The following is a 20,858-nucleotide window of genomic DNA, read 5'->3' as shown; positions in this document are numbered from 1 at the left end:
CGCCTATGAAGCTTTCATTCAAAATGACTTTTCTCAATGATTATTATTCGAAACGTGCTTATTTAGTTATGTTGAAATAATGTCATACTGGAACTGTTTATCAGATTATTGATCGTAGACATTGTGAGAAGTTAAGATAACAGGAATATCAGGAATTATGCTCTAGTGCGGTTTGGAAAAAAAAATATAAAAAATAGATAATTTTATAGTTCTGAAATGAAATGAAATGAATGTTGACAAATATAATAACTTTTGTTTTACTTTCGATTCCGTCGGCTTGGAAAAAAAAACACAGCTGGTTAGCAGTTTTGATTGCAGTGGTCTTCTTTCTGCTACGGAAAATTTATTTCTTCTCACAGGTGAAGCAAGGAACTAAATTCATATAAATATGGCTGAAAGATCACGTAGACAGGTGAAGAAAAATCAGGATTTGCAGCGTATTTTATATTTGGAAAAAGAGCGATCGAGGATGAGAATGGTAATGAGCTCATTAAATTTCATCTGCAATTCACTCTCCTGCAATTTAATCATTCTGAAACTAGTCGCTTGATTATTAAGAAATTTCTCAAATAGCTCGTTAAATGCATAAATTTATTGATTTTTCGTGTTTGCTTTTAATACATTTTCGAGAGAATTTGAATATTATTAGTCTTTGTATATATTATTACTAATGATTGGACGATATTTCCCTAAATAAATATGGTCAAAAATATTTAAACTGTGTTAATTTATATATATTATAAGTTATTTCATATATTTGGTGTTTGAAAATCCGCACCATTTAGATTTTTCTAACTTTGGCAGAAAGTTAACATTATTGTATAAAGTAAAAAGCTTTAAAAGCTTTTAATTTCCCTGGAAGTTAAAATAAATTATTAAATTTTCAAATACTTATTATATTCAAAATCTTCCCTAATTTTATTTTTCTGAATAGTTATTTTATTTTGAAAACTTAACTATTAATGACTTATGCCTTATTCGCTTTTTAAAATATCTGGAATCTTTTACTAAATATTAATAAGGTATTAAAAATATTTTGTAAATACTGGGAGACTTCATAGATATCTCACACAGTGATATTTTTAAATCATTTTTTTATATCAATGCATTAGTATGAGATATTGGAATCTTTTGAGAAAGATGAAAGCAATTTTTAATGCTGGAACCATGTGATTTTGAATTATTCTATACTATACAGCAGATTGGTGGCAAAATTCTTAAGGAACTAACCATTTGTACATCAACCATGCTTATTATGATGATACTGTTTGATTTATTATTAGCATTCCAGTTACATACATACTTGTCATATTAAAATGCCTTGGATGTAGGAACCAAATAATCTCTTGCAATATGTGTGTTGTTCACCAGTGTGATATACTTTTATAATAGCATTTCAAACATGCATCCTAACCTGAAGCTAGGCGAGAAAACTCAGTGTACTCACATAACTTCACAGTACTCGCATAACTTATCATGCACTTCACAGGCCACGTTTAGCTATGTGAAAGACCATAATCCCACTTTTTCCCTTCAAAACCTCCCTAGGTGGTTGTACACAATTCAGCTATAGCAGCAGACCAGTCTCCACACTAAGAGCCACCCAGTTCTTCTCTACCGAAATTTCCATCAATGATGCCAATCTTTTTTCCCACCTTACATTTACAGTTATCATTTAATATATCAATCAGTTAATTTAAAAACAAACAAAATCAGTTTCATGGGCAGTAATTCAGTAATAAATTCTTAATTGAGTTTTTAATCTTGAAATTTTGAATTCATGGGTGAACACCTTTTAGTTGGCTATCCTGCAAACTAATTTTGTCTGTCTTTTTCCACTGAACACAATCTTACGTTATGTGCGAAACTGTGTCCTCACTTTTACCTATTTGATATGTAGCTGTTTTTCCAAAAAATCTATTTTCTTGTTTATTAAAGACATCGTAATAAGTTAATGTATGCTTGATTCATAAAAAAATTTCCCTTATTAGTGTTGTGCCCACTTTCTAAAAAAATTCTTTAATTCTCGTTCAACTTCATTTTTCTTTACATTTTGTTACTGCATTTGGATAATTGACCTTTCATTTTGTAATTTAAATTTATTATATTATAGATCTATGTGATCTTTTGTAAGAGTAATGAATGAGCAAGAAATTTTGCTTATTCATTACCTTAATGAACCTGGTAAGCCTTTATTTAATATAAATGAAATATCTTCATCCATCATTTCAATTTTCTCCTTTATACAACAATTTTTCTAACTGCATTGAGCGCAATACCATTCTGGAGTCTGATATAATATTAATTATTTTCAAGCTTTTTTTTTCTTTGATGAACACTTCAATATAATATATTGTCATATCCATTAAAAAATTGTTAACTTATTCTCTAGTTGAAATAGTTTTTATGCTTTCTCAAACTAGCAAATGCATGTATATTTTTATAAGCTATCTCAGATTAAATGGTACAATTCTGTTTTAATGGCAACCAAAAAGTACCGAGGTAAAATGTCACCAAATTATAAAAACATACAGTACACTCCCGATTATCCACGGAATTGGGTGGCGCGGCCGCCGCGAATAACAAAAATCGCGGATAATCCAAAAAAACCTAAAAACGGGTATAGCAAAAGAGAAAACAGTCATTCCAACTTTGAAAAATCGTTTTATGTACAATAAAACGTAAAATAAACAGCAGGAAATGTTTAACTAACTCTTAATATTTTAGTATATCATTCAAAACTAACCTAAAATGCATTTTGTTAATGAAAACAGAAAAGTGCTTTGTACTTACCAGAGGCGTCAAGGATACACAGAAAAATTAATACATATGTACTGTTTTAATGCTGTAATGTATTATGAAATTACAAAAGCGTAATTGTAAAACTGCACCTTTTTAAAGAAATCAGTCAAAAAAAAAAAAAAAAAACTTTATGCGGCAGGCGCGGATAACCCGCTCTGCGGATAATCAGGAGTCTACTGTACTCAAGTGCATAAATATATATATATTGAAATTCAATCACCAATTGTTGATAGAGATTGCCAAATTGTCAGAAATTTTTCTTGGCACTTTTTGGTTGCTGTTGTAACCGACAAGTACCAATTAAATAATAAAAACTGATGTAAATTCTTGTGTATCTCTTTAACGTAAATATGCAGTACTTCTTTATAAGTTTGACATTAACTAAAATTTACATTAATCACTGTGAAACATTTTGCCAATTTTGCATCACAGATATTTTCTACAAAACCGCTTCAAGCACTTGTTCTGATTTTGGCCACTACCCTACTACTATTACTACTACTAATTATAATAATAATATTAATAAAAAAACAGATATTATCAACTAATATTTATAGTTATATAGACTACTATCAAGTACCTATTATTTATGTATCTTTTTGCATTCAAATGAGTTTGTAGTTAATCAGGATGCCATATTTTGTTTTAGAAAGCTTCACACCTCAGTATTATTACAATTATATTGGTCAGTTGAGCAAGATTTTTTTTTTCAAATTCACAACACTTGTTTTAAATTCTGTATTTGAAATGAATATCATCAGGCTGAGTTGCATTAGATGAAACTGCTTTCTTCCATTTATTAGTAATTTAAAATTAATTGTTTTGTGACCATTGATTGTGTATAATAATTTTTATTTGGTTATAAGATAACTTGAATCATCCATTGTTAACAAGGCTTATGTGACAACAAGTTGACACATATTATTTTAAGTTTTAGAAAATGTAATCATTCATTCTTTGAAAATTTTCTGCTTTCTTATATACTAATCGCCTCTGCAACCATTTGCTTTACCAAGAATATTGGTTATATTTAATTTCATTAAAATCCTTTAGATATAATTTTACAAACATTTAATTTTCAAATATTAAAACCATATTGTTTTAATAGTCTTATATATTTCTTGTTTCTGTTCTGTACAGTTAATTTTACACTTGAATTTTCCTATGGACTAATCCCATGATGTCATTAATTTTTGAAAAATAAAAATAGTTAAAAGAACACTATGACTATTTCTTCAAAGCATGTTTAACAAATGCACACACACCTTATTATAAGTTGAAATAGAGATATATATATACACACTACCTATCTTTGCCAACCTTTTGGTTTTCTGGGACATTGTGTTTTTTTTCATTAAATCTCTTGTGTTTAATCTTGATGTTTATGATTCTTTCAAGAAATATTTTAAACATCAAATTGTGCTTTATTTTTGGCATTAGAATCATGTTATTTTGATATTGTACTTTTTATATTTGTTGTGAAAAGAACCTTCTTAATGGAGTCAATTCTCATGATCTCTTAGTCTATTAAAAAATATGTCTTGTTAATCTATTTTCTAATTGTAGACTGTCATTTATGGTATTGTGTACTTTCTTATTCCTCATAAAAACTGTGAAGATAATGAAGATAACTTTTAGCCTTCAACATTATAAAAAACATGAATATCGAATGAAGCAATGAGAACATGTTGATTTTTTTATTGTAAAATTGAAATATATTGTTGAAATTTATGCAAAAAATAAATTTTAAAAATTGACAAAACCTGGATAAAAAATTGTAAGACAAATAACTTGACATTATGAAAAAGAATTTTTTTAAGATGTTTTAAAAATATGTTTTGTTCAATAATATTTTTATAAGCTTTTATAGAAAATTTGCCATATATTACTTAGTTTCTAACTGAATTTGAATTAAAGTTTGGAAAAGAAAGTGCACCAAAGTGCATATTTTTACACTAAAATATATTTGTACCAAACTATTTAGCTCTGAGCTTAATAGTTGTCTAATCTTTTTTTTTTTTATAGTAATTTAAAAAAATATTTAGTAAATTTAAAGGGGATTTTCTATTTTCTATTTTTGTCTTTAGTTTTGATTAACAAATTTAAAGCATCAATCAGTAGATGTATTCTTTTCTAAATGCAACAAATTTAAATCTCTTTAGAATAGGATATATCTAATTTAATGATTTTGCAGTCTGTATTGGTACTCTTATCTGTATCTCAGTCTGTATTGGTTTATCAAGATGCATTCATATATTTCGTACTTCTTGCATAGAGCATAAGAATGAGATATTTAGCTTAGCTAGATCAATATTCTCTTTTTGAAGCAATTAGAGAACTATTATTTAAGGATAAACCCAGCACTATTGAATCATAGTCGGAAGATGAGCGCTTCAGTGGAGCCATATCCCATTGACTAAACTTTCATACCACACCAATTTGATTCATGCTGATTTTTTTTTATGTACCAGCTCTACATGCATGGTTAATTTTTAATAGATTTTTGTTCTGAATTTCTGATTCTCAGGCGTTGAATCGTGTCTCTAGATCATGATGTAACTATGTTTATTTTATTGGATCTCCCTTTACAATGAATGATATTAATTAATTCAATTTGAAATATGTAACCTCCTATCTTGACGCAGTGTTCCTTTAGATTAGGTTTATTATACCATTCAAAATATTGATAGAATTATAATTTAATTTATTACATGACTTTATTTTAGCAATGCATTAACAGGATTTTTCTTTCTATTTATATTAGATTTGCTTTTAGAATGTGAGGGTGATTTATATATTTTTCTACTTTACAGATTAGAAAGATTGTGAAAAAGCCCAGCATAACCAGAACAGATGAAGAAATTAAAATTTTGGAGGAAGCACCAGATTTGGTTGTTCAGATTCAAAACAACATTAAGAAGTTAAAATGCGTAAAAGAAAGGGAAAAAGTAGTATGTTTCTTTTATCATTTGTATTATATTAAAAAAAATTTGAAAATATTTTTTATGAAATTTAATAATATTTCATGTTAAGTTTCAATTTTTAAAAGCTTTTTTTTGGGGCGGAGGGTGTATTAAAACTACACTCTTTTTGTATCTAAGTGGAATAATATTTGAACCTGTTTAAATAAATATATATATATATTTGTGGTTATAAAACATAACTTATAAAATAATATTAATCTACATTAATTTAGTTTTGCCACGTCACCAGAAGATCCTGCAAAACTGGAAAAACACAGAAAATTTAAAACTCGTCTAAAAAAAAAAAAAAAAAAACGGGGAAAATGCGGGGAAAATTTGAACATTTCCATAAAAACCTGGAAAATACTGAGAAATTTAAGTTTCTTATTTTTTCCCCCTATTTAAAAAATATTGACTTCTAAAGATTGCTAGAACAAAAGATCGTAGTCATAGCTTCCCAAAACGATAAAATATCATTCGCGATTGTGAAATACGAAAACACCCTTTTTCTATTCTCTCCATTTTTTTTTCTGTAAAAATCAGTTCAGTTTCGATATGATCGACAGTTTTCTTTTTCCATGCGATTTCCGAATTGCAGATATTGAGCATGCGCGAAACTTTTGTTACTGCGTGAAAGAAAAGAATACATTTCTGTGGCGGGAACATTCAATTTGCGTCACTTTTCCCATGACTCCCGAATTGCAGCTAATGAGCATGCGTGAAAGAATAGAATAAACTTTTCTGGCGGGAACATTTCAATCTGCGGAAGCAGGCGATGGTGTTTAGTTACCAGAGTTGGGTTTTATTAAATGGTTTGTTTATTATTTGAGAAACTGTCAGCTTAATCAAAGTAGATTAGATAATTTTTTTTGAATAATGAGCTGCTCAAAATCTGTATTTAACACGAATTGGACGGATAAAAAAAAAAAAAAAAATCAATCTTGGTTTTGTTGAAGGGGTTCCAGAAATTACGCAAAATCCATTTGTTATAAGAAGACAATAAGCCTAAGTATTATGGGAAAATAGGCACTTACTAGTCATGACAAATGAGGAAAACATGCAAGACTGCCTGCCAGTTCAAAAGAGTCATAATTGATGTCATATAAAGGGAATACAGGAAAAGATAACAGTTTGATTTGAAGTTTTTAGATGTCAAATCTGAAATTCAAATTAAATGTCTGACCGAATTTGAATTTTTTTAGTTGAAAAATGATAATTTAAAGCTGAATTCTTATGGAAATTAAGACTTCCTGCGTCACATTCGTCCTTTAATGCATTCCATGATATATCGAAAATATGTTCACTAAAAGTGAAATAGCTAAAAAACATACATTAGGCATACAAAAATGTCGTACCTTTTATGTTAAGGATGAGTTCTTTGAAACTGATTGATGAAAAATCTGCAGAAATTGATGCCTGAATGCATAAATTGTCAAAAAGGAATAAATAAATAAAAAAAATCTTTGTAACGTTTTTTGTTAAGTAATCATTAAATGATTTGTGTCATGATAGCAAAAATGTTTGTGTTTTATTTCACACAAGTCTTTAATTTTGTGTCATTTTCAATTAAAGAGCATAAAAGGTAACATCTCCCCCTCCTTCCTTAATATATAAATTTTGTTTTCTTAAATTTTTGTTAATAAATAAAGAGAAATTGTTTTTTTTGTGTATGTAAATATAAATTTTTTTTAATATGCTATTATTTCGATTTATGTTAAATTGCTGCTTCCTTTCCTTGCTTTTTCCATTCCTTAAAATCATATTGCATTATAATTAGCTATTGTATATTGCTATTTGTGTATTTCCTTGTATCTTAAATATACGTTCACGGAAAACATAGGGAATGTTTTTTCCAGATTTGAGTAGCAACCCTGTTAATTTTACAAGCCAAAAGTAATTTTTAATATGTATATCTAAGGATGGTAATTTCCAAGTTTACAGTTCAAAGTTCTAAAGTCTTCAATCTTAGGTCTTCATTCAGGAATTTTTCATATAATCTTTCTAAAATTGATTTCAATGTCTTTTTATGACTATTTAAAGAGAATTTTGATAGAATACAATATGTACCAGATGAATATTCTTAGGTTATTAAAGCAATTAAGGAAATCAAAGTTATCTAATAAAAACTTTGAATCCAAAAGTTAAAAATAATTATTGCTTGCATATGAAGGATAAAAATTCTTGGTATATGAAATTGAAAATTGTCATATAAAACTGTACAGATAAATAAAAAATAAATAAAATATGCTTTTAAACTGGAAAGAGGTTTTATTAAAAAATTGCTCACATTAAAGGATTACACTAAGAAACACAAAACTTTACTTGTAAAATAAAATAATTAAATAAATATAAAAATGGAAATTTCTGAAAACTTTGGGGAACAGAAATTAATAAAGCAGAATTTTGCTGTAAGCAAGTATTGATTGAAAGTAATGCATCTTTTCATTCCATGCTTGACATTTAAAATTATATTTATTTGATATATCTTTAAATATAAGCACTAGATTAATACCTTTACAAACTTTAAAAATTCACTAAATTATATTTAGCATTTTTTTTCTTTCCATAATAGATTAATAATGATTTTTTAAAATTCTTTGTTGACGTTTCGGTTTTTAATGTTTTCTTACATGCATGTACATACAAAATGGGCAAAGTCTCGAGAAAGTGTGACTTAAATTTGTTTCTTTTATTAGATAATTGATGAGCCAGAAGTTTTGTCAGAAAAATGTACTGAATTAGCCAAAGCTTTAAAGGAATCATCATGTACTGTTGTATATACTGGAGCTGGTATAAGTACAGTAAGTGGTACTATAAAATGTCCTTTAATCTTATATATTAAAACAACTTTTTATCTCATGTATTAACTATAGAGAAAGTATTGTAATCATCAAAAAAATTGACGAATCTCCACTTTAGACCTCCCTGATTTCGAAAAACACATTTTTTTTTGGAAATGTCCATCTGTTTGTGACAAAGATATTTCAAACATGCTTTGAGTCAGAATTATTGAAATTTGATATATGATCTTTACAACAAATTTGTTAAATTTCTGCCAAATTTTGAACAAAATTTATTTAGAAGAAAACCATTTGTTCGGCTGTTCAAACATAAAACGAAGAGAACTAGATGAATAAAATTCAGTATATAAATGTAATTTCTTTGATGTAGACACCTAATAAATTTTGAGTTAAATCGAACACGGGGTTGTTTGTCAGTCAGTCTGTACTTTCAGAAATATGTAAATGTGATAATTCAAAAACGCAATGACTTAAATATATCAAATTTGATTTAAAATTTTGTGACTACAATTGTAGTTTTTTCAATTTCGGATATTATTAACTGCATGCCAGGGATTAATTGAAAAAAAAAACACCTTGTTAAGGATTACAAGATAAATTTAGTGAAAATGTTAAATTCATGTTAAAGTTTAATACTTCATAACTATTGTACATGAATATCATGTAAGGCATTCTCTATTTTACCCAAGGTCCACAGTTTTTTGTGGGGAGGGGGGTAACATCTTTGTTAGAGAGTATTCAAGAAAGTTTGAGAGTGATCACTTTTGCAGGTTAAAAAAAAATTAATGTTAATTTAAAAGAATTAAATAGGGTTATTAATGCAGGAAACTAGCAGTTTGTATAGATATTAAAATTTTGCCTTATTATTGATCATCTTATAATATATATATTTATCATAAATGCTAATAACGTTAGTATTTGCCAATATTAATGGTACTTAAAGCTTCACTTTTTTCTTTATTTAATTTTTACTTTGTATTCCTTTTATATAGTTTCTATATTCAAATTTCTTTACAATTTTTAGTCAGCTCAGATTCCTGATTATCGTGGTCCTGATGGAGTTTGGACACTGCTTCAAAAAGGAAAAGAAATAAAGTAAGCTATTGTGTATATTTTTTTTTCTTCAGTAGTTTTTCTTTTACTTTCTTAATGCTGTTAAATTTTAAACTAAAATTATGATACTTTGAATAGTTTTGTTGACATTATGAAATTATTTTTTGGAAGTGTTAAGTACAATTGAAATAAAAAAAGTACTTGTTTATGAAGGTAGCTTGATGTTAGGAATTGAATACATTTTAGATTAATATTAAATAACAAATAAATCTTGTAATGGTAAATAAATAGAGGATATTTTATTTGGAAATTTTCCACAGAATTTTTAATTCATGTATTTTATATAATTTTAAAGAATTTAATAATATAACAAGTTATTTAGTAATTTGAATGGATAAACAATATATGGGAGATACAGATTTCCTATGTTAAGAATTGTACATTTATTAAAACACCATAAATATTTGTTAATTTAATTAGATTCAACTCTATATTTATGAAAGGAAGTGTTTATGTGCCTGCAATGTCCAGCCAAATCTATTGCATCAGCTATGAAATTTTTTACACATATAGTCATAATGTGTACCTTGAAACTTAGATTTAAAAATTTTATGCAGAGTTTTTTATTTTTCTCATGTTGTTTGAAATGATTTTTTGAATGTATTTGCCTGTAGTATTGCTACTTATAGTCATTGAACAAAATTTAGACCACTGAAAAGAGAAAACAATAGCCATTCTAAAGAAATTGTTTTGCCATCTCTGATGTAATTCTGTAACTTTCAAGTAACTTTTAAATATTAGTCATTTTTCTCAAAGAATATTTAAAGCTGAAAATAAAATTCCTGCATTTAATATTCTAATTCAGTTATCTTTTTTGAACTTTTTGAGGTTATTATTCAAACATTTCTCTTTTAATTTAAAACATGATCAAAACAATTAACAGTGATCAAATTAAATTCATTTATTGACTTATAATTTTTGTTTTCCAGATAAACTCAGATATTTTTTCACTGATCCTGTCAATGAAAGAAATAAAATCTCTGTGTAGAAAAATATTACTTTTTTACTGATTTACAATCTGCCAATTAGGAGATGATGAATAATGAAAATGCATATATAAAAACCAATTATATGAATGCAAAAATGGAACCAAATTTGTTAACCTTTGTTTGATAATTCCTTGCAACCTTGGATTACATGCATGTTTGAATTGATGGGAAGTCTGAGGTGATTTTTTTATTTAGAAAATTAAAGAAAAATGTTAAATTGCATTGCTACTCACACTTTAAAATTTATGTAGTTTTAATATAGATATGTGTGTAATGATATTTTAAAATTAATTTAAACCTTAATTAATTCCCAAAGTTTTATCTTAATTTAATTAATGGTACCTGAGCTCTGCAAAAATGCTTAGATCTGCACTTTCACATGTTCCAAGTGAAGGGATAAAAATCTCTCAAGCTAAGCGAATTCTTTTGAAAGATACCTATACTCCCTTTATCTGAAACAACATGTGTAAAGAAATCCTTATCAGAATCTCATAGTATAAAACCATGGAGGAAAAGTATTTCTCCCTCTCTTTTGCTCCTGTGTTGTGCTATAGATTTACGTATCTCATCGCTTCTTGCTTGTACATAAATTATGGCACCTGGGATGGAATAAAGCAAAGTTTAAAATTCAAAAGTGTCTTTGGCCATTAAACTGTTCAAAAATGTGAATTTATATGATTGATTATGTCTTGATTTATTGATTTGTCTTTTATTATGTCTCTATTTACATTTTGTTTATCTTCTTTCATTTCTGCCAACATAAATCGAATATAATATCGTTTCAATTTTCTACATGTTTAACATCATTCTTCATTGGTTCTGAATAATTTCTTGTAGTGTAAAAAGTACTGGATTTAACATTAATGATTTTCCCCAATGTACAGTGAAGCAGTGTTTTTTCGATTATTATTATTATTATTATTTTTTGAAAATGAAAGATAGAGGAATCCAAGAGACCATTGATAATGGATATGAAATAAAATGTAGTGACATCGATGTAATGGTTGGGACTAAGCCACTGGTTCATAGGTTTGCTTCATTATTTAAAATGCGTAGATAGCATATTTTGCAACAAAACTTTCTAATTTCATTGTCTCTTGCACTATTTTCTTTGTGCGTCTTTATTTTCAGTTGCTTATTTCGATTTTTGTCATAGATAATTTTTTATGTTTCTCTAGTTTTGATTTTCCTCATATTCACCATGTCAAGAACAATGTCTTGCGAAACTGGATAGAATTAAACATAGTGATTAATATCTTTTACTTTTTCTAATAGCTAAATCGATTTTTCTGTTTTTAATATTCAATTTCACAGTATCAAATTCATATTTACTTATATATTTCTTTTAAAAAATTATATATTATAGTATTGGGAATAAAAAAAAAATTACACATTACAAATATTTTCCATAAAAAAAAGGCTATTTATTCAGTTTGAAAATTCTCCCCCCCCCCCTTCTTTTAAACTGAAAGCTGCTTATTCAATATAAAATATTTCGTAGATGGTCAATTTAATACTCATTAATTCGGTGATTTGTAATCTATGTTTCTTTGTGTCTAAAAGTATGATTGCACAAATTTCTCATACTTTTTAAAAGTGTTTTTCTCTTTTTGTGAAGATGTGCAATATGGCTACAGTAATCATTTACCTGCATATCATTAACAATTAGATGGCTAAAACTATTATTTGTGGCAGTGTGTTAAATTCTCAATAAATGATTAATTTTAGAATAATAATATAACAGCTGTTATTGATATATTATTATGATGTTTTTAAATATATCAATATTGCCAACAGGATGAAAGATCTGAGCCTTGCGGAACCAACATTTACTCATATGGCCATAAAGCAACTCCATAAAGAAGGCTTGATATCCCATATCGTTTCTCAAAACTGTGATGGATTGCATTTAAGAAGTGGTTTACCCAAAGTGGCACTTTCAGAATTACATGGCAACATGTTTATTGAGGTCAGTTTATAAAATTATTATTAATATTTACATAGAATTTTATAATATTTATATATTGAAATGATTTTGAAAATCTCTTTGAATCAGGATTCTTAAGCAGTCAAGGGTGACAGTGCTGATTCTTTTTAATTTTAGTTGGCAAATTCTCTTGTTTTAAAAGATTTCATTGAAATTTTGAAATATGTATATAATTCTGAATTGAATTTTCTTTTAGTATTGTTGTTTTAATTTTTTTTTTTATTTATATTCGGCTGCTACAACATTTTTCTCATAGAAATAGGTTTATAAAATTTTGCTCCTCTGGAAAAATTAAGGTACTCTACTTAGAATTTTATTTTTTTTAAATAATGCAACTATTTTTAGAAATTTATTTCGTAAAATGTAATAAATGTGATGGTTTTTAATTAAAGTTTACCTATTTTGGAATTATTTTTAATTTAAAAATGTTTCATTTGTTAGAAAATTTGTTGCAATGTGCTATGATATTAAAGTTTTTTGGTTTTAATAAATCACATTTATGGTAAATTTATAAAAACAAATTTTAATACAGGAATGTTGAATTGAATGACATGAATTGCCTGCTTTAATATAGCCATAATTATGTTTAGTATATTTAGTATAGACGATTTTCTCTTCTATTCTAAATTTCTTTTTTTTATGGGTTGTGAGAGATTAATTTATTTTAATGTCTCATCATTATGCATGAATATATTATATTTTATATTATGTAGGTGTGTCCCAAATGCAAGCCCTTGAAGCAGTATGTGCGTTTGTTCGATGTAACAGAACGCACAGGTTTACATAGGCATAAAACAGGCCGTTTCTGCAGTAAATGCGATTCAGAATTGAAAGATACTATAGTTCATTTTGGTGAAAAAGGGACTCTTCCTTGGCCTATGAACTGGAAAGGTGCTGTTAAAGCAGCATCAAAAGCAGATTTAATTCTTTGTCTGGGGACTAGTTTAAAGGTAAAAATTGATATTTTTTCTTTGAAATTGCAAATTTTATAGAAAAAAAATGTTAAACTTTTTCAGATACAACATAATCTTGTTTTAACATCATTTAAGTTATTGAAGGGAAATTAATGCTCTATGCGGGGAAAAGGAAAACGCTAAATCGAAGTGCAGCCATAAAAAAAAAAAAAAAAAAAAAAAAAAAAAAACTTTAGTAAATTTGTTATTTATTACAGGGGTGTTTGTGCTCCGGGGAAACCCCGGAATTCCGGGGGTTTTGAACTTCGATACCCGGAAATTCCGGGGATCGTCGTTCAAAAGGAAGTAGGAATAATAATGAATTATTTATTTTGATCTGGGTAATTTTGTTTGCTTTGAAAGCAGAAAACGCAAGGTCAGTGTGTGTGGTGAAAACTTTTCCTTTCTTTCTCCAAAGGCAGTGATAATGCGTGAAAAGGGGGAAAAAACGTCTTTTTTGTTCTTTCCTTATTGCGAGTTATGACTCATTCCCCCGGTTCTCGGACATTCTCTTCTGGATTCTTTTCGGCAAGTAGGCGCGGCAGAAAAAAAAGGGAGAGACTTCGTTCGACCAGATGTGCGATCACGTGACCTGGGTTCAAAGGTCTTAATTTTGCAAAATTAATGGTTAGTAATTTTGCAAAAAAAGTAATTCATTGAACTTTTATAATTAGGTCATTCAATACTTCATAATTGTAATTTTTCATTTCTCTCCCCCCCCCCTTCGCGAAACTAAAAAATGTCGGTAGTAAATCCGTAAAAGTTTCAGGGGATTTTTTGGGGTCCCACAAACACCCCTGTTATTATCTCATTTTCTCAAAGTTGCTGTCAATGGTAAACGCTTGAAGAGATAGGTTTGTTGAGATAGACAAACTGATTAACATAGTTAATAACTAAATATCTAAAAATTTATCCATTATGAAAATCGAGATTCTTTAATAATTCGATTCAGCAAATATTTATATGCATGCATATTAAAGTTTGTCCCAAAATTCGTAGTATTTTTTTAGTTATATTTCATTTTTTTTGCTGAAAATTCCGGCCAAAAAGAGCAAATACATAAGGAATCATATGTGAAGTAAATCTCAGCTTGTTAACAGTAAAAATAAGACTTTTAGCGTGTTTATTTTCGAAAGAATAAGCAAAACAATCCCGATTCATCCTTAATATTAGTATGATTTTTTCAAAATACAATTTTGTTTTTGTTTTTATTTAAATATTGAAGCATTTCTTTTAAAATCAGTTAATCATTTAGCCTTTGTAGTTGATCATGTACTACAAAATTAACATATATTTTAACTTTTATGGCTGATGAAATACATTGTTTAACCTTTTTACTTTCTCATATATATATATATATATAGCATGGTGAATATGTAGTAATTGTTAAAAAAATAAGAATTCAAAATTTTGACAAATCTGCACATTTTAGACTTCCCTGAATTTGAGAAATACATTTTTGAAAAATGTGTGTCTGTCTATGACAAAGATAAGTTAAAAATGTTTTGAGCTGGATGGTTGAAATATGATATATGTTCTTTATCCTAAATATGCAGATTTCTGTCAAATTTTGAGTTGTTTATTGGGCAGATGATTTATTAAATTTCATCAGAAAAAAATTTTTATAATAAAAATATTACACATATGATTTTTATATAGAGTTAAATAATATTTTAATTACTACATGCTCTAAGCAAATGTTAAATATTTAGATTTATCTGTTAATGCTACAATAATGAAATTTTAAATTAGAAAAATATTACACATCAAAGTTAAGTAGAAGGCGTAAAAAATTCTACTTTTCGTTTATAGAACTAAATAAATTAATTAAAATTAATAATTTTTTTTATTTTATTGTTCAAAGCTCTCTAATTTTTTTTAAAGATTTTAAAATATTCAGAATATTTAGTATATTTTTATGTTGGGAGTGCTTACTAAACTGTATATTCTTTGTAGATGTTTTGAGCCTAATTATTTAAATTAACTGTCTTTAGCTAAGCCAATGATAAAGTTGTACTCATCTAATCAAAATAAATCAGATTATTTTTTTTCCTAATAAACAGTTATATTAATTTGCTCTTTGATATGCTTTATTATGTATTGTAGGTCCTGCGGAGATATCCAGGTTTGTGGCAGACTGATAAACCACATGATAAAAGACCTAAATTGTTTATTGTGAATTTACAGTGGACACCTAAAGATCCCCAGGCAACATTAAAAATACATGGTATAGACTTTAGCAAAATAACTAAATTCATTATACTTTGGCTACAACAGATATGTTATAATATCTGGAAAATTTTACTCATATCTTTGTTAAATTACATTGCAGTTATTTTATCAAAATAAATGGATAAAGAATGTCTAAAAATATTTTCATTTCCAAAACTTACATAATATATCAATCTTAGCATTCTTCTGTTTTAGGTCTTAACATTTTACTTGAAATTGGAAGAAATCAGTTGTTTAATTAATAACTTCGTGTTTTGCTGGAATTTTAACAATTAGTGTGTGGCTATATTTGCAAAGTCCTTTTATTTTTTAAGAAAGTTGTTAAAAATGTTTTGTGCTTAAATTTTTTTTTTGAAAATAAAATAAAAATTCATTATAAATAAATGAGAATATTTGAAGTAAAATTATGAATAACTTAAATACTGAGTTTCTTGAGACTTTATCGAAATTTTGCTTATATGATATAAAAGCTGTTTGTAATAAGTGTGGGGCTTTTTAAAACAATCTTTTAAAAAAGTTTGTAGTTTTATAGTTAAATGTTATATTGATAAATACTTTTTTATTTTGTAAAGTTGATACTTTAGGTCATAAATAGATCAAAAAAGAACATTCAAAAACATAAAATATTCACAAGTATATAAACAGTTAATATATTTTTGACTTTGTATTGTTTCTCCTTGCTCTTATATATTTGGTATTTTTTATTATGTTAGGTAAATGTGATGAAGTAATGAAATTAGTTACAACATTTCTTGGAATTGAAGTACCAACATATAAAAAGTGAGCTAAATTGATTTTTTTTAATGTTCATTTTCTTTTTATTTTTACCAAAATGAAATTATAAAAAATATGAAAAAGAAATATTGAATCAAAAATTTAAAATTTCAGTTTTTTTTAAATTGTGACATATACATATAGATATTGCGAGTAATTTTTACAAATATGTACAATAAGATATAAAATAAGTTAAGATATATAATTCAAGCTAAGATTGAAAAACATACCATAACCATATTAGTGCTTTTTAAAGTCTAGAAAGTTATAATGTAATACACATCTGAGTGCAATTCTATATTTTTAATATATATTCTATATACACTAGCTGCAATTCTATATATTTTTAATATATATATTCTATATACACTAACTGCAATTCTATATATTTTTAATATATATATTCTATATACACTAACTGCAATTCTACATTAAACATTTACAAGTAGTTCAGAAATAAAGTTATACTTTTGTTTAGAAATGGCAAAAGTTTTGTATGAAAAGAAAGCTGATGAATAAATAATTTCATGCAAAAAAACTCTGTAATATATCAGATTTCTGTCAGAAAGAATATATATATCACTGCAAATTTCAGGGAAGAAGAAAAATATCCAATGCTTTGTGAACATTAAAAAAGGCATGATTGGAATGCATTAATACTTCTTAGTATTGTCAGTGAGATAGCCGACATATCAAATTCCATTATAAGCATCTTCTGAACTGTATTCTACATTAATAATATTTTCCAATTATTAAATTGATGCCAATGGCTATTAAGATTTCATGGAAGAAGATATCCAGAATTATGTAATTCTTAAAATTGTTCAGAGATTGAAATACACATATCTCTACTATTAATTAAAAATTAATATGTGTGTGCATTCTACAGGCCAGACTGTTTGATCTTTAGCTATCAAATTTTGTACATATATACTTAGGAGGGGAGAAGTGTGCACCTTAGAATGATTTTTTAAAATTTTAATTAAACATTAAGCTGAATTTTGCCTTTTTTTCACAATAACTTCCAAAAATATTATTACTGAAAAATTAATTTCATACCACTTTAAAATTAAAATTTTTTTATCTATTTACAGATATCAGTTAAATAGTCTATAAATTTTTTTTCTGAATTTTGGCTATTTTTTTTAAAAATGTGATTTTTTTTTGTGTGTTATTTCCAATCATAGATTACATTATTGCTATGAAATTTAATATTGTTTCATGAAATATTTAATTCTCCCATTGTTGAAAATTGAAAAAGATGTATTCTGTTTAATATTTGTGTAGTTTACAAGACAAATAAAAAGTGAAATTACAATACTGCAAAATTTAGAAAATAGATGAACCACATTTGTTTTTGATAATACGATGATGTTATGGGACTAGTGTCCATTAGAAAGTTTCAAGTAAGCAATAAACAGAACTTAAATAATATAATTAAAATAATATGACTTTGCCAATTTGGTAGAATAATGAACATGAAATTATAGTTAAGAAATATATTTGAAATTAAATATTACCAATATTCCCAGTGAACCAGCTGGCCATTAGAGGTGACTAATATATATAGCAACAACAATTACTGTAAGGGTTTTTCAAAGGTAAACATGGAAGAAAAGTTGACCAATTGTTTCTTATATATTACACTGATTCAATTATTGTTAATTTAATTCTTCTAAAAGATGGGATGATACCTACCGTTAAGTTTGAAGGACGATCAAGGTATTATACTTGAACAGAAGCGAAATCTGCAATTGAGGGAAATAATTAAGATGCAGTAGGAACTATTTTTAAATAAATGTTTTATTGGATATTTCTTTTTAATGATATATTTCTCTGTAACTCATTTTATTGTTCTTATTTATTATAAACTAACTTTTAAATAATTTTAAGGTGAAAATGGTTAGATGTTACTAGATGGTACAAAATTGTTTAAATCAGACCAATTAATTGATTCCCATTATTATTATAAACTATCAGTCTTCATCATTGTATAGTTTTTTATTTATCAGTTTGAATATTTTAACTAACATTTTATTTATCTTAACCCCAGTTTCTTTTATATTCCAATGGAAAAAATAATTAATTCCAGAAATTATTTAAGTTATAAGTTTTCATATATTTATAATTATTTACTTAAGTGTAAAAAAATATTGCATCATTTGTTGTAATCTTATCATTATAGCATCCTTTATATTATTATAATTTATTTATATAAATCATTTACTACATGATTTATCTTTCAGGCAAAATGATCCAATATTTAAAATAGCTGTACCTCTGCTGCCACATGAAATGCCTACTACAACAAGACTACATCTGATGAGAACTAAAACTGAGTCAACTGATAACTCTGATGTTGTAGACTGTAAAGAAAATCTAAACCATATAAAAGCAACATTAAAAAATGAATTAGAAAATTGTTCAAATAGTACTGAATTACTTAGAGATCTGGATTTAAAGCTGAACTTTCAACCTCATGTAGAATTAACAGACATAACATCAACTAACACATTATTAAAACTGAATGTTGAACAGATTGATTCAAGGACGTATTTCATAAAAGAAGAAAATGAGCAAGAAGTGCCAAGGACTAATTCAGGTCTCTCGGGATGGTTTGGAAAGGGCTGTGCAAAATGGAAGAGACAAAGAAGAAGAACCATTTCCTCTTGTAAAAAGTTGAAAGCTGAAAAAGACAAAGTTGATAGTTCCGCTTGAAAGAATGATAGGCTTAATTTTTCACTTCTCATTTTATACTGGTGACAATATGTATTCTGTATGTCAATTACAGAACATTATTAGCAATTTTTAAATTTAGAAGTAAGAATTTCTTGTTGTTGGGATATTTTATTATGATCTTATTTTCTATAGAGGTTTGGAAATGCTTGGATAAATGCTGTGAAAGTTTTTAATTAAAAAAATAATGTTTTACAATTAAAAAAATTAATAAGATGAGCAATAGAAAGTTATTTTATAAAATTTTTTTGGGAATATAGAAAAAATAATCAGATTTTTTTTTTCAAGAAATTAATCTTGGTATTTGAATGATGTTAATCAGTGATTATTGGTATATATTGCAACTTGAATTTCAATTAAAGAAAATGTATCTTCAGCCAGTTAAGATTTAAAATGTACTTTTTTTGATAATGTTACATTTAATGGTTAAATAGTTTGTTACCCCCCTTCCTTTTCCAACTCTCAATGTAACACTTCTTCAATTAGTATAATTTAAATGAATGAAAAATGTCTAGTAATAATCAATTAATGTTTAATAAGTAACACAATGATACAAGTATTGCATGAATCAAACTATGCCCTCCCTCTTCTAATTTGAGATAATGCAAAATACACTCAGCAGTATGTAAGCAAAGTTCATTAATAAATTTAGAAATAAGAGTCGATTCACTAGACTCTTAAGATTTCTTTGAAACAATCTAAAGATTTGTCATGCATTTTTAACAATTGTTGCAAAATCATTTTTTTTCAATATCTAAAAGTTTATATAATTGTTTTTGGTGGTGTTTCATAATGTATCAAATTTATCTGAACTCCTCACTAATCGATAATGGGTATGATACTATATCAGATACTTGTTCTTTTTTTTCTTGTTTTCAAATAACATATAGCTTCAAACTGAATATTAATTACTATAATGATAATCATAATTTTTGTAATTATATTTATTTATGCAACATTCACTAAAGCTGATGTTTTTAATTTGTATATTTATATAAAATAATGTAAAGTAAATAAAATTAATATAATTTAATACATATTCATAAGCACTTTAACTAATTTCTTTTACTTTATTGCATTATTAAAACTGCTACAGCAATAACGTTTTCCAGTTTTTTAATGGATAAAAGTTAAATGAAGGTACTCTAGTAATATATTGTTCTTCATTGCACATTTTTACAACATACAGTAATCAGTGTTAATTTTGGTTATCTGTTTTATTGAGTTCATTCCATTACACTTACTTTTTAATCTATAAAAATTATAGAAAAGTTATTTTAAGGAAACAAAAAGGTATAGCAGTGGCTTCTTTGCATTGAAGTACAATGATACTTTCATAGTACCTGATAACTTTTAAGTACAATAATTATGTTTTGTATGACTTGTAATTGTGTATGTGATATAAGTTATGATGTAAAAATAATGGCCTTTACAGGATTTTACTTATATAGTTACACAGCAATAAAAAGCAAAATATGTAAACTGAGAATAATAAATTTTATATTCAA

The 20,858-nt window shown here is 26.6% G+C and overlaps 1 protein-coding gene across 1 annotated transcript; it reads left to right on the top strand.

The window, feature by feature from the left end:
• The first annotated feature begins 227 nt into the window (after nucleotides 1-227).
• On the top strand, nucleotides 228-20,834 carry LOC129984111 (NAD-dependent protein deacetylase sirtuin-7-like). The gene is made up of 9 exons (XM_056093892.1): nucleotides 228-478; nucleotides 5,616-5,753; nucleotides 8,462-8,566; nucleotides 9,591-9,661; nucleotides 12,466-12,637; nucleotides 13,369-13,605; nucleotides 15,715-15,835; nucleotides 16,554-16,620; nucleotides 18,861-20,834. Exons 1-9 carry the CDS (start codon nucleotides 389-391, stop codon nucleotides 19,330-19,332), a joined length of 1,473 nt encoding a protein of 490 aa, XP_055949867.1. The 5' UTR covers nucleotides 228-388; the 3' UTR covers nucleotides 19,333-20,834.
• The last annotated feature ends 24 nt before the right edge of the window (nucleotides 20,835-20,858 follow it).

Source organism: Argiope bruennichi, chromosome 9, assembly GCF_947563725.1.
Source record: "Argiope bruennichi chromosome 9, qqArgBrue1.1, whole genome shotgun sequence".
Lineage (NCBI taxonomy): Eukaryota > Metazoa > Arthropoda > Arachnida > Araneae > Araneidae > Argiope > Argiope bruennichi.
The sequence above is the reverse complement of the archived record's forward strand: the minus strand, read 5'-3'. Positions and strand labels throughout refer to the sequence as shown.